General features: G+C 38.4%; 3 protein-coding genes across 3 annotated transcripts; 2 read left to right on the forward strand and 1 right to left on the reverse strand.

The window, feature by feature from the left end:
• Nucleotides 1-566: 566 nt before the first annotated feature.
• LOC110905730 (glutathione S-transferase T3-like) lies at nucleotides 567-2150 on the reverse strand. The gene is made up of 2 exons (XM_022151266.2): nucleotides 1403-2150; nucleotides 567-1312 (listed from the first exon to the last, which is right to left on the reverse strand). The coding sequence occupies exons 1-2, from the start codon at nucleotides 1590-1592 to the stop codon at nucleotides 567-569; spliced, it is 936 nt and encodes a 311-aa protein (XP_022006958.1). The 5' UTR covers nucleotides 1593-2150.
• Nucleotides 2151-3011: 861 nt separating this feature from the next.
• On the forward strand, nucleotides 3012-9043 carry LOC110907133. Its single transcript, XM_035982653.1, has 3 exons — nucleotides 3012-3078; nucleotides 7727-7971; nucleotides 8570-9043. The coding sequence occupies exons 1-3, from the start codon at nucleotides 3031-3033 to the stop codon at nucleotides 8694-8696; spliced, it is 420 nt and encodes a 139-aa protein (XP_035838546.1). The 5' UTR covers nucleotides 3012-3030; the 3' UTR covers nucleotides 8697-9043.
• Nucleotides 9044-9515: 472 nt separating this feature from the next.
• On the forward strand, nucleotides 9516-10197 carry LOC110908970. The gene is made up of 2 exons (XM_022153974.2): nucleotides 9516-9957; nucleotides 10048-10197. The coding sequence occupies exons 1-2, from the start codon at nucleotides 9648-9650 to the stop codon at nucleotides 10068-10070; spliced, it is 333 nt and encodes a 110-aa protein (XP_022009666.1). The 5' UTR covers nucleotides 9516-9647; the 3' UTR covers nucleotides 10071-10197.
• Nucleotides 10198-13411: the final 3214 nt, after the last annotated feature.

Raw genomic sequence — 13411 nt, forward strand, 5'->3', positions numbered from 1 at the left:
GACGGAATCTTACCGGTTAGTAAAAGTATCGACTGTCCACCAAAGTTATTTATCTAATATTATTAGGTATAGTGATAAAATAATTAAAAAATTCTCATTCAAGTAGTAATCACAAAAATCCAAAACCTAATCGAGAAAACCAACTCCACATTCTCGGCCGACATTGCTTTACACATGTCGAGCTCCTGTGTAGGTTTTACTAGACCCCTCTAAGACTAGTGGGTATGGTTCGGCTCATCCCCACGGGGATGAGCCTCCACGTAGGCGTCACGTAGACGGCTCGTGGGGGATGAGCCAAATGAGGGATGGAGGGGGATGAAGGATGGGGCCCCACCTCATTATTTTATAATTTCATATTGTTTAATTTAATAACCAAGTTAATAAAAACTTTATAAAATTTAAAAAACACCACATAAAACAACATAAATAATTTCATTTCATAACATAAAAAAAATTACATTCCCTAAAAAAAAAAAAAGAAACCGAAAATAAAAAAATAAAAATATTACGTTTCCTAAAAAAAAAAAAAGAAACCGAAAATAAAAAATAAAAAAAAATTACGTTTCCTAAAACCTACGACGTCCATTTTTTTTCACCTCTTCCTTCATCCTCCGATAAACCTCGCGTTCATCCTCCGGAACCGAGTCGAGATCCAACCGCATAATCCTAAAATCTTCCGCTCGAGCATAGTCGGACGACACGGTTTTCTTGTGAGTATACTTTTCGGTCGCGAACTCTTTGAACGAACGGAATTCGTTTATCAAGTCGTCCATTTTTGACGATGCCTTCTCGCCCCTACCTCCACTCGAGCCGGACACTTTTCGCTTTCCGGCCGCTTCTTTTTTTGCTTTGTCCCTCCCGGGGGGACGTTCCGACTCGTGAACGGGCAACACATCCTCGTCATCTTCCGGGTCGTCGTTTATGTCGATTTGACATCGAGCGGTGGAGCCTCCCGCACTATAGCTTCCGGACTCGGAAGTTTTAGTGCGTTTGGCCGTTGCGACCTCATTTGGAACCGGCTTCCATTTTTGTTCTTTCCTTATAACGTTCCATGCTCGGAAGTGCGGGAAAGGCGTTGAATTTTGGGAGTCCCACTTGGCGATAGCAAGGTTAAGAATATCTTGCTCGTTACTCCCGCTTGGAGGAGAAAGGTAAATTTGGTTATAAATTTGATTAAAGGCGTTGACGACCTTGATCATTTTTCGCCACTTGCCCGAGACGGATTCGACATCACGAGCCTCCCCATGCTCCATAATCGCGTTAAACCTATCCGTTGTCTTCTTCCAAAAACTACTACCCGATTGGTTGTTTCCTAAAATTTAAAAAATAGTGCATTAGTAAAAAAAAAATTAAATTTCATAAAAAAATAGCAAACCGAAAATAAAAATAAAAAAAATTATACCGACTATCGGGCAAGTAGAGGCCTTAGCATACGCCATAGCTAGCGCCTCCTCTTCTACTTTCGTCCATTGCCTCCCCTTTGCTCTCGGTTTTTGCGCGGTTTCGGGTTCAACCATCTTTCCCTTCCCCTTCTTTTTTTTTGCGCGTGAGCTCTTGCGGTGGTGATTCGGGGACGACTTCTTCATCATCATCTTCAACTTGAACCGGGGGTTGCGATTGCGATTGGAGTTGTTCAAACGTGTTGCGTTGCATGATTTGTTGGAGCGCTTGATATTGTTGAACTTGTTGTAGTTGAGACATTTGTGAGAAGGCGTTGGGTGTTTGTTGGAAACCCGAAAACGGAAATTGCGAAGCCCCCCACGAAGGATCCATAGTCGGAGTGTAAGCGGGACTCGAAAAAAAATTAGGTTGGTTCGGATTGGGATTATTCGGGTTGGGGTTGTTTGGGTTGGGGTTGTTTGGGTTGAATGGATTCATGTTTGGGAGAGAATGGTATAAAAAATATAGAGTATTTTTATAAAAAAGGATGAGAAATGGAGAAGAATGGGAGTAGAATGAGAGAAAATGGTATAAAAACGGATTGGGATTATGGTATTTATTTAAAAGGAAATTGAATTTTTTTTTTTATTAAAATAGCCGTTAATCAACGGTCCTTTTTTTGAAAAGAGGAGCGGCACACCCGGCGGTGGGTGGCCGTTTGTGATGGAAGCCGGGCCAGGGGGGCGGTGTGGGGGTCCGGCGCCGGGCCAAGCCGGGCCAAGCCGTCCCCCATACCTTCCAGTCTAAGGGTAGTGGGATGGTATCACTTGTAAAAATTACATCACTCACAAACATCTAATCAAATTCTATCATATCATCAACCATTATTTCATCACTCACAACCATTTTTTAGCGGCGGTGGTCATCACTAGTGATGGAAATAACCATTTTTTTTTTGTTTTTATAAAGTGCATAAAAAAAATCTTACAAGTTTATAAAAGAAACAATTTTTTTTATGACAAGGACCAAACCTACCATTTTTAAAAGTTGAAATTAAAAGAAAATAGATTTAAATAAGTTTTGTAAATAACTATAAACCACAGGGACTGACTGTGTAAATAACAATAAGATTTAAAAAGGAATCAAACTTCCGGCGAAGCCATCTTCTTCGACTTGCACCGAGTTTTCCGGCGAAGCCAACAAATTTTCGGCGAAAAACATCACAACGTACAAGTATTAATACACAACGTATAAGTCATACACAAACAATCTAATCTTTACAACGCGTGAAGTTTTCCACGCGTTGATTCTTTCACGCGTTGTCGAAGGTGGTGGCGGAGGTGTGTTATATGGAACGAGTGATGGGGGTGCCATCACGGACCACACCAGTCCCCTAAGGGCTAACGTGGCACGTGATGATACGAGATCTGGCACGTGTACGGTTGTCTGCATGACATGCATCTTCAATCCCCCACGTACATCTTTTCATCAATCCCATATTTTTTCAATTTTTCTATATAAACCCCTTTACTCAGCTCCCATCATATTTCTCATCAAGCATTCCTATAAACAGTCTTTACATTCTACACTTTACATCATAATCAGTTTCACTTTAGTTATAAGTCTAAACCAACTTTTTACAAGAAAAAAATGGCACAATACGGAGGAGAACAAGAACAATACAAGAAGGAAGAGGGCTATGCTGTTATTTTGAACGAACCAGAAGGGGAAAATTTCTCTGATGATCTTATTGAATACAGGAAACAAAATATATACAGCCCTAAAACAGACTAACAGAAAAATAACAAAACTAACTAACTAACTAAATGTCGTTAAATAACTGTCTACAAATATAACCAACACCCCCCCTCAAGTTGGAGGGTATGACAACCCCAACTTGGTAATAAGAGCATGATGATGATGGCTGGGAAGACTTTTTGTGAACATATCAACCGGCTGCTCCTTTGTAGAAATATGGGATAAACTGATAAGACCTTCTTGTAATTTTTCACGGACAAAATGACAATCTAAATCAATATGTTTCGCCCGTTCATGATAAACTGGGTTCTTAGCAATGTGAATAGCAGCTTGACTATCACATTTTAAAGAAATTGGTGTAATGGAGGACACAGAAAATTCATTCAGTAATCTAGTTAACCAAGTAAGCTCAGCTGTAACCCTTCGCATAGATCTATACTCAGCCTCAGCAGAACTTAAAGAAACCGTTGACTGCTTCTTTGACTTCCATGAAATGGGGCTCCCTCCAAGTAAAATGAAATAACCAGATACAGACCGTCTTGTATTAGGACAAGATGCCCAATCCGAATCACAAAAGGCTTCTAAAGTAAAATCTTGAGAATCATTAAAGAATAGCCCTTGATCATATGACCCTTTTACATAACTAAGAGTATGCAAAGTAGCCTCCCAATGAGGAAAATGAGGAGTTTGCATAAACTGGCTAAGGAACTGGACAGCAAAAGAAAGATCCGGTCTTGTGTGAGTCAAGTAGTTTAACTTTCCAACAAGACGCCTATATTTCAAAGGGTCATCAAATAAAAGACCGAGATCAGATTTGAGTTGTAAATTTGCAGGAAGAGGGCAAGATTTATTGAGATCAGTATTGAACTCGCTAAATTCTTGTATAAGATCTTTGGCAAACTTTTGTTGTGTCATTATTGTACCATTTGGAACTTTCAAAACCTCAATTCCTAAAAAATAGTTAAGATAACCCAGGTCCTTGATTTTGAAAGTACTGTCCAAAAAAGATTTTAAAGCATCCATTTCCTTGGAATCATTCCCTGTTAGAAGAATATCATCAACATACACTGCAAGATGTACAATTGAATCACCCATGTATTTGGAGAAAAGGGAGTGATCATTAGGAGACCGAACATAACCTCTTGATTTCAAAGCATCAGACAGCTTTCCATACCATTGTCTGGATGCCTGTTTAAGGCCATAGAGAGATTTTTGCAGCTTTAAAACTTGAGAAGAATCAGTCAAGATCATACCAGGAGGAGGACACATATAGATTTCTTCATCAAGATCATCGTGAAGAAAAGCATTATTTACATCCAATTGATGTAAAGGCCAATGCTTTTTAGTAGCTACAGCAATCAGACTTCTAATGGTTGTCATCTTGACTACTGGAGAAAAAGTTTCAGTATAGTCAATGCCTGCTTTTTGAGTATCTCCTCTAACAACCAGCCTTGCTTTAAATCTCTCAACGGTTCCATCAGCTTTGAATTTGACTTTATAAACCCACTTGCATTTTATTGGTTTCTTTCCTTTAGGCAAAGAAGTAACAAGCCAAGTATGATTAGCATGTAGAGCATCAAGTTCCAATTGCATAGCAGCCTGCCATTCAGGAGAAATGACTGCCTCTTTATAAGAATTTGGCTCCATTATGATATTCAAATTCTGAAACAAGGTTTTGCTAGATGTTGAAATATGAGAAGATTGAACATGATTTACTAAAGGAATATCAGCAAGAGTGTGAGGACAGGATGTTGCAGAATTACATTGATAATCATCGAGATAAGAAGGGGTTTTGGAGTGTCTAGATGATTTTCTCAACGGTTGAGGAACATTTGAAGAATGAATTGAACTAGAGGAAGGAGGAACCGGAGTAGAAGAAGGAATAGAACTGTTAGAAGGATTGAGAATGGGTTCAAGAAAATCAAAAGGAACATCAATGGCGGGAAATAAAACGGAAGAAGAGGAATTAGGAATGGATGGAAATAATGTTCCAAAAAATATAACATCTCTTGAAACCAGATTTTTATTGTTCTTGAAATCATATAATTTGTATCCTTTCTTACCCATTGGCTAACCAATGAACACACAAGGAATGGCTCTAGGCTGAAACTTGTCTCTGCCTTGTTTTAATGTTAAAGCATAACACAAGCAACCAAAAGCTTTGAGATGATTGTAAGAAGGGGCCTTACCAAACAAAACCTCATGAGGTGATTTATCATCAAGAGTGGGAAACAAATTTATAAGATGAGTGGCAGTTAAAAGACATTCTCCCCAAAATTTAGTTGGTAACTTGGATTGAAAAAGAAGAGCTCTAGCAGTTTCTAACAAGTGTTTATGCTTTCTTTCTACGATTCCATTTTGTTGTGGAGTGGCCACACAAGAAGTTTGATGTATGATGCCTTTTGAAAGAAGGTATTGAGTATGGGTAGCAGAGGATCCTAACTCAAAAGCATTATCAGTTCTCAAGCATTTTATCTTTGCTTGAAACTGTGTTTCAATCATATTTATGAAACTTTGTAATACATCAAAAGCATTACTTTTAGTAGAAAGAAGATGAGTCCAAGTAACTCTAGTAAAATCATCCACAATGGTAAAAAAGTATCGAAAACCATTATGTGTAGATGCATTGTATGGACCCCACACATCCACATGAACAAGATCAAAAGGATGAGATGTTTCAGTACTACTATTAGTGAAAGGAAGTCTGTGTTGTCTGGCCAAAGGACAAATCTCACAACAATCAAGTTGATCATCTTTAGAAAATGAAAATACAGACAACTTTTTCAATTTGTACAAAGGTAAATGGCCAAGTCTGTTATGCCATGTTCTGCCACTAACACTAGTATTACAATATGATTGCCTTATTCTAGAATCAGAAACAACACTAGACTGTGAAACTATCTCATTAGTTTTGAGAAGATACAATCCGTCAAGCAGTTTACCAAGAACCACTGGCCTCTTCAGAGAAGGGGCCTGCAACATACAAGCTTTGTTAGAAAAGAAAACAAGTCCATTGGTGTCAATACATAATCTGGGTATTGATAACATATTATTTTTGAACTTTGGTACCAAAAGAACATGTTTAAGAGTAAGATTAGGAAGCAAGTTCATTGTTCCAGATTATGTAGCTGTTAAAACTTCACCGTTAGGAAGAAAAATGGAAACAGGTTTGGAAAGAGTTTTGATATTAGTGAGTAATCTAGGATCATAGCACATGTGATCATTAGCACCTGTGTCTATGATCCATCTGGACTTTGGATTAGAAACAAAATTACGTGCCATTATACCTGCGAAATTGGCATATTTGATTTCATTTACAGATTCTTCATCTTGAGTATCAAATTGAGAAGAGGTCTTGAGCTGAGTGTTATGAAGGAATTGAATCAGTTGTTGACATTGCTCTGGAGTAAGACAAGAACCAGAACTCATAGCATGAACGGGTGAATCATTAGCACAAGCATTAGCAGCCACATGTTTTGGTTTATTAAACTTGAAGTCTTTAGGAAATCCAATCAACCTATAGCACTTATTCACAGAATGACCAGGTTTCTTGCAATGACTACAAACAGACTTCTTGGAATCACTTCTTGTCTGAACATTCATTGATGACACATCAGGAAAAGCTTGACTAACAGGATGAATCTCCTTTTGGTTTTCATCTTGAACTAAAAGAGAATAAGCCTTGTTTATTGAAGGGAGAGGCTGCATCATTAGAATATTTGCCCTGACATTATCATAACTGGAATTTAGGCCCATAAGAAATTGAATCAACTTTTGTTCTTCTTCTTTCTTAGCAATTACTGCATAAGCACCACAAGAACAAGCTGGAACCTCCGATAATGAACTAAGTTCATCCCAAATACTTTTGATTTTTGTGAAATAGGTAGCAATGTCACTACTACCTTGTGAAATTTCACAAATACTTTTCTGCAACTGATAGTATTTTGCACCATTAATTTGCCCAAACCTATCATTCAATTCTTTCCACAATTGACTAGCTGTTTTAACGTACAAAACACTCTCTCCAATCTCTCTTGATAAAGTGTTAATGATCCATGAGATTACCATGTCGTTACATCGACTCCACAGGCTAGGGTTTGTAGAAATTGTGACAGATCCATCAACAAATCCGAATTTGTTCTTCGCAGATAGTGCAATAGACATCGCTCTTTTCCAAGATCCAAATCCAGTGCCATCGAATTGTTTGGAGACAAGAATCATCCTTGGATGATCAGAGGGATGAAGAAACAGAGGATTCGAAGAATCCATTGGAGGAATCAGTTGAGAATTCGCCATAAGAACAAGACGAACGAATCAAAATAAGAACAAAGATGAAAGGAACGATTGAAGAATACGGAAACGAAAGAAGAAATGAAGATTCAAGCACAGAATCGAGAGCAAATTTGCTCTGATACCATGTTATTTTGAACGAACCAGAAGGGGAAAATTTCTCTGATGATCTTATTGAATACAGGAAACAAAATATATACAGCTCTAAAACAGACTAACAGACAGACTAACGGAAAAAAAACAAAACTAACTAACTAACTAAACATCGTTAAATAACTATCTACAAATATAACCAACATATGCCCACAACCAACTTCACTCCACCACCACAGGCCATGAAATAGGAGGTGCTGGAACCAACATCCACTCCGCCACTACCAGTCATGATATCGGAGGTACGGGAACCAATGTCCACTCCACCACCGAAGGTTATAACGTCGGAGGTACCGGAACCAACATCAGAACAGGTGGTTATGAAGAAGGGAAGCATGGTGGTGCTGGGGGGGGATACTCCACCGGTCTAGGAGTGGTAGTTCTAGCTCGGTGAGTGAAGCGAATTAATAATCACATTAAGCGTAATTTGTTATATGACACTAATCACTATGCCAATAAATATTTTTAGTCATATAGTAATTGTTTATTATACTAGCTTGCTACTAAACAAATCGGTATAACCACAACTTATTAACTATTAACGACGGCTCAGTGGTGAAACCATAACTTTTTACTCGGGTCATCATAAAGTTATGTTTTCCCCTGGTTTAACTAGTCATGTTTTTTTAAAACCATATATTTAATATATAAGCATTCAAAAAATTATGGCGAGGGTAAATGGACTCTATTGACCTCTTTTTGGTTCTGCCTCTGGACAGACAGTCCCATCGATAATATTCCATTGGTAATAGTGCCTAAGTTCCACCAGAAAGGGCTTATCAGTAATCCATCAGAAACCAAATTACCCGACCATATTCTTGATGGAGTATCACTTCAGGATACTCGTCGGTAACCACTTTCACCGATGATTTCCAGCAGAATCATCCGTTGGTGATACTTATTTGTTTAGTACTTACCGTTAACAATACCAAGTTGTAATTAATTAAGTAACCATTGTTAGTGAACGTAATTGTGATGATATGTGCAGTCTGAGGATGATGGAGAGGGAGGCAGAAGGAAGAAGAAAGGTGTGGTTGAGAAGATCAAGTAGAAGCTACCTGGCGGCGATCATGGCAGCGATGAGCACAAGACTTCAGCCACTGCCACCACTGTAGGCGGTGGTGAATATGGATATAAAGAAGGAGAGGAAGGACATGAGAAGAAAGGACTGATGGATAAGATAAAGGAAAAGTTGCCAGGAAGTCACCAGTGATCTCCTTCCATGCATGTGTGGAAGGAATTATAGATGTTTTATCGTGTATGTATGTATGTATGATGCATATGTTATAATAATCTGCTTCGTACTTGGGTGTGTGATATGGCGAGGCAGGATGTACTTTCATATGTTCGGTCGTGATTTGTGTTTGATATATACAATGAAGTGAATTGTTATATGTAACATATGGTCATATGGTGTAGTATATATTAATTAGTATGGGTATTAATTTGTTTGATACTAGTAGAAAAGTCAAAAGTGTTTTAGTCTAAAACTAGACAATGTATTAAACTCCTTTTGGACCAGTGATTGAAGAAATCTGAATTGAATCGACTAGACCTGGAGATGTGTATTTTAAACCGAGATACCAGTAACAATGAAATTTAAATTTATTGCAAGATGAAAATCCATTGAATTTTGTTGGCCTAACTCCCTCATTAATGGCTAAAATTTGGAAGGGGAGCTTCACATAATGAACCGACGAAAGCGACGAGACGGGTCTGGGGGAGGTGTGGACTATCCCCGATGACCCGATGGCGTCCCCACACCCCCCAGCCTTAATGTTGCTATGTGTTTGAGCTGCCTAGGTGCTACAAAGTCAATACATGGTGCGTGGTGCGGTTATCAAACGACTATATTTTATGGTACCTATGATAATTAATGAACCAACATTAAAACCATGGTCCAATGGTCAAAACTCGAAAGCACGTACAAAATCTTAAATTCCCAACATCATTTTTCAGTCCTACCCTCTCAAATTTACCTATAAATAACACCACATCTCACCTTCACTACACAACATCAAACCCTTTGAAAAACCCTAAACATCTTCATTCACCCTACAATCTCAATGGCAATCTCCATTACTCGTTTGGTTTTCTTCGCAGTTCTCGTCTGCTCTTTCACCGGCAACAACATGGTATCTGCAGAATGTGCAGGTGACATGCAAGGCCTCTTGCAGGAATGTGCAAGGTATGTACAGAAGCCAGGCCCTATGATCCAACCCTCTGCTGGTTGTTGTGGTGTGGTCAAGAATGTAGACTTGCCTTGTGTCTGCAGCCATATAACAACTGAGGTTGAGGGTGTTATCAGCATGGAGAAAGCGGCATTCATTGCTGGAGCTTGTGGTAAACCGCTCTCCCGTGGCACCCATTGTGGAAGTAAGTATGTTTTTTTATACAACTTTTTTGTATATGTTTTTGATGATTTATTTTATGTTGTAATTAAGTTTGGGTGTTTTTGGTTTTCAGGTTATGTTGTTCAAGGAAACTAGACCAAGAAGAAGAGGATCAGGTGGTATGGTGGAAGAGATTTGAATATTAATGAAAACAATGTAAAACATGGTTTCTCTTGTACCGAATAAATAAAGTTATGATAACGTTCATGTTTTGTTATGTTTATATCACTTTACCATAATCTGAAGGTTAATTATAATAGAATTAGTGAAGTTAATTTATTAAATATTAATTGGTTGATAAATAGTTAAAAAAATACATACAGTAATTATATTTTTTCTACCTTTATAGTAAAACACCACTAATTTCTTTCCTTCCTATATCTTCTTTATCTCCACTCATTTTTTTTCTATTCGTTCATGTCATCCTTCATTTAATTGGGACCTTGGTTATTATAAATCGTCAAATAAATTATATTTTAACCACTGTAAAAATGTTTAGTGTCCAATAACAATAATCATTTAAGGAGATTATTTAAAAGATGAAAAATATCTAGGTCATTTGCTTAATTAAAACTACTAGGTTGGTGGTCTAGTGGTAAGGCAAAACCTTTTAATATATTTTAAGTGTATTTTCTCTTACCCCCTTTGAACTTTTACGAGACTATCGTAATGTTTTTAATGACGAGGGCGGTTGATGGTAACAAGATATAGCCCACATAGATGTATTATCTTCAGAGCTAGCGATTGTGAGTTCATGAGTTCTTGAAGGTTTTTTATTCTTTTAACGATATAAAAAAACTGAGTTTTCAAATCAATTAGGAAAATTTAGGACGTCATGTATCTTTTATTATTGTTGGTGCACTTGTGTCTGTACTTTGTCTGTATTCTGTCTGATATAAAACGATGTCCTTTGTTAGTCCTGTAAGTTTGACCAAGTCAACCATCCTCCTGGTTTGACTTGGCCAAACAGTTAGAACCTGATTGTAATATGTTTGTGTCGAAGGATGAGTTGTCGAAGGATGACTCATCGAAGGATGAGTCATCGAAGGATTGTTTAGATCCTTCGATGAGCTCGAAGGATAAGCCTTCGATGGATGTTGATGGACCTCGAAGGATATCATCATTCGAGGTATATGTGGATCCTTCGATAGGTTTCAGATCGATAGATGATCTTTCGATTATCTATCTGATCCTTCGATCAGCCTATCTGATCCTTCGACCAGACGATCTGTGTTGGGTATATATACCCATGTAATGTGTTCACTTCAAAAGAGAGAAGCAAGCAAGCATAGAGAGCAGAGAACACACACACACACATTGAGAGAGAGTTTGCAAAATAGATTTGTAAACATTGAGCTTGTAACCGAACCTTTCATTCGTATTAATACAAGTGGTGTTAATCGGTGAATATTGTGTGTGTCTTGTATTTGCTTGTTTCATCTCGGTTTGCTATTCCGGTTGGATTCCGCACAACCGGGTTGGTTAGTATACAAGGATTGGACGACTAGATCCTCCTAGCCGGACCTACAAGTGGTATCAGAGCCGTGGCTCTTTTCCTTGTTAAAAACCGAGGTTATACAAAACTTTGGAGTGTTTGGACAAAAACTCACATGGTTTAGCACCCGTTTTTAGTGCTTTTCTCGCATTTCTTGACATAAAAACGTGTTCTAAACTAACCGGGTGTGTTAAAGGACGGGTTGGGTAACTTAAAAATTTGTTTTGAAGAATTTTGGTCATTTCCGGCCAAATTCCGGCTTACTCCGGTGACCGGTTTCTGGATAAGGACCTTCCATTTTAAGTAATATTTTATTGGTCAAATCCTGGTTTGGTAAAAAGTATGGTTTGAACATACTTTCTGCCGAAAGCTTTCTACCAACCCATCACCTTTTCACCAACCTGTCACTCTTTGTCAACTGTGTCAGTACAGATCGAAGGATATCCTTCGAAGTCGAAAGATCATCTTTCGATCAAAGGAAGTTCGATAGATAATCATCCTTCGAACATCCTTCGAAGTCTGTGACTTATCCTTCGATCCAGGGAATCTTTTCGAAGGATATATATTCGAAAGATAAGGATCTTTCAATTGTGAATCTTTCGAAATAATTGTTCGAAATTCAACAGTGATCTTTCGAACACTGTTGATCCTTCGAACAAGTCTTGATCCTTCGATCTTAGTCTGTTTAGGTTTAACAAGTTTGTGTTTTTCTTGTCTTTCGATCAGGGATCCTTCGGCTGGCTGTTATCATTCGAGATATTAACATAGAATTCATTTTTCTTATCAAACATGAACCCAAGTTGGTGGGGAACTCCGGCTCCAGATAGTGGAAAATACACAAGTACAAGTTCAACTCCCTCATGGTGGGGTACACCTGCTCCGGATGGGGGAAAGTATACAAATACAAGTTTATCTCCCTTATGGGCCGAATCTCCCACACCACCTCGAATTACGGCAGAACAATGGGCATCGGTTACTAATCAAAAGCAAAGTGAACCGAAAATGACAACAGATTTATATGGCAATCCGATACAAGTTCCTAAGCCAGCTCTCACCACAGACTTGTATGGAAATCCATTACCACCAGTTGCCTCACAATGTCATCTTTCTACTGAAGCACCATCATCTCCTGATCCAAGGAACAGTAGTCAGACAAAAACGGCGTTGTATGCTGAAATTGTCAAAGATGTCAGCAATGGTGAATCCTCGGGAGGTAATGACAGTTCTGAACATAACAGTAGTTCAGATGAAGATGTTTCAACTCCAGTTGAGGGTGATACAACTTCAAGTTCAAGCGAGGATGGATCTGAATGTGAATCATCAAGGGAGGATATTGATTCTGATGCAGAAAGGCCAACACCTGAGAGTGATTCCAGTCAGGTATGTGTCGATGAACCCACTGCTGTAGATTGTGATAATTGTGCTAGCTTAAGAGTTAAGTGTGCTGATTTAGAAGCAAACATGTCTGAGTTGCAAGGCAAACATGATGCTTTACAAGCTAGTTTGTTTGACTTGCAAGACAAACATGTTTCATTGAATGCCAAGTGGTGTGAATTGCAAAGCAAACACGAAGCTTTGCAAGAGAAATATGATGTGACGTTTATCCACAACCAGAAGTTGACCGTGGATCTTTCAAAATGCACTGAAGCCAACGTGTTTTATGATAACCATGAAAAAGAGTTTAAGTCGGTATTGAGAACTTGAGGAAAGATAAAACCGAATTAACTAAAATGGTTTCCAGAAAACAAACTGACATTAATTTGTATATATCTCGCCTTGAGATAATGCAAAAGGAGATGGCTTGTGTCAAAACTGAAAGTGAAGCGATCCAGCTTAAGTTAGACAGTTATTTGAGCTCTAGCTATGTGTTGGATCACATCATTGACGTTCAGAAAGAAAAACGGGATGTCACATGCATAGGCTACAAGAAATGTCCACCACC

This window comes from Helianthus annuus, chromosome 14, assembly GCF_002127325.2.
Source record: "Helianthus annuus cultivar XRQ/B chromosome 14, HanXRQr2.0-SUNRISE, whole genome shotgun sequence".
Classification (NCBI taxonomy): Eukaryota; Viridiplantae; Streptophyta; class Magnoliopsida; order Asterales; family Asteraceae; genus Helianthus; species Helianthus annuus.

Bases quoted from the DNA above. Each gene is read 5' to 3' on its own strand.
- LOC110908970 (XM_022153974.2), top strand. From the start codon at position 9,648: ATGGCAATCTCCATTACTCGTTTGGTTTTCTTCGCAGTTCTCGTCTGC. The intron at 9,958-10,047 runs GTAAGTATGTTT...TTTGGTTTTCAG, and splicing joins CCGTGGCACCCATTGTGGAA to GTTATGTTGTTCAAGGAAAC.
- LOC110905730 (XM_022151266.2), bottom strand. From the start codon at position 1,592: ATGATGATGAAGAAGTCGTCCCCGAATCACCACCGCAAGAGCTCACGC. The intron at 1,313-1,402 runs GTATAATTTTTT...TTTAAATTTTAG, and splicing joins CTCTACTTGCCCGATAGTCG to GAAACAACCAATCGGGTAGT.
- LOC110907133 (XM_035982653.1), top strand. From the start codon at position 3,031: ATGGCACAATACGGAGGAGAACAAGAACAATACAAGAAGGAAGAGGGC. The intron at 3,079-7,726 runs TATGCTGTTATT...ATATAACCAACA, and splicing joins AATACAAGAAGGAAGAGGGC to TATGCCCACAACCAACTTCA. The intron at 7,972-8,569 runs GTGAGTGAAGCG...TGATATGTGCAG, and splicing joins GGAGTGGTAGTTCTAGCTCG to TCTGAGGATGATGGAGAGGG.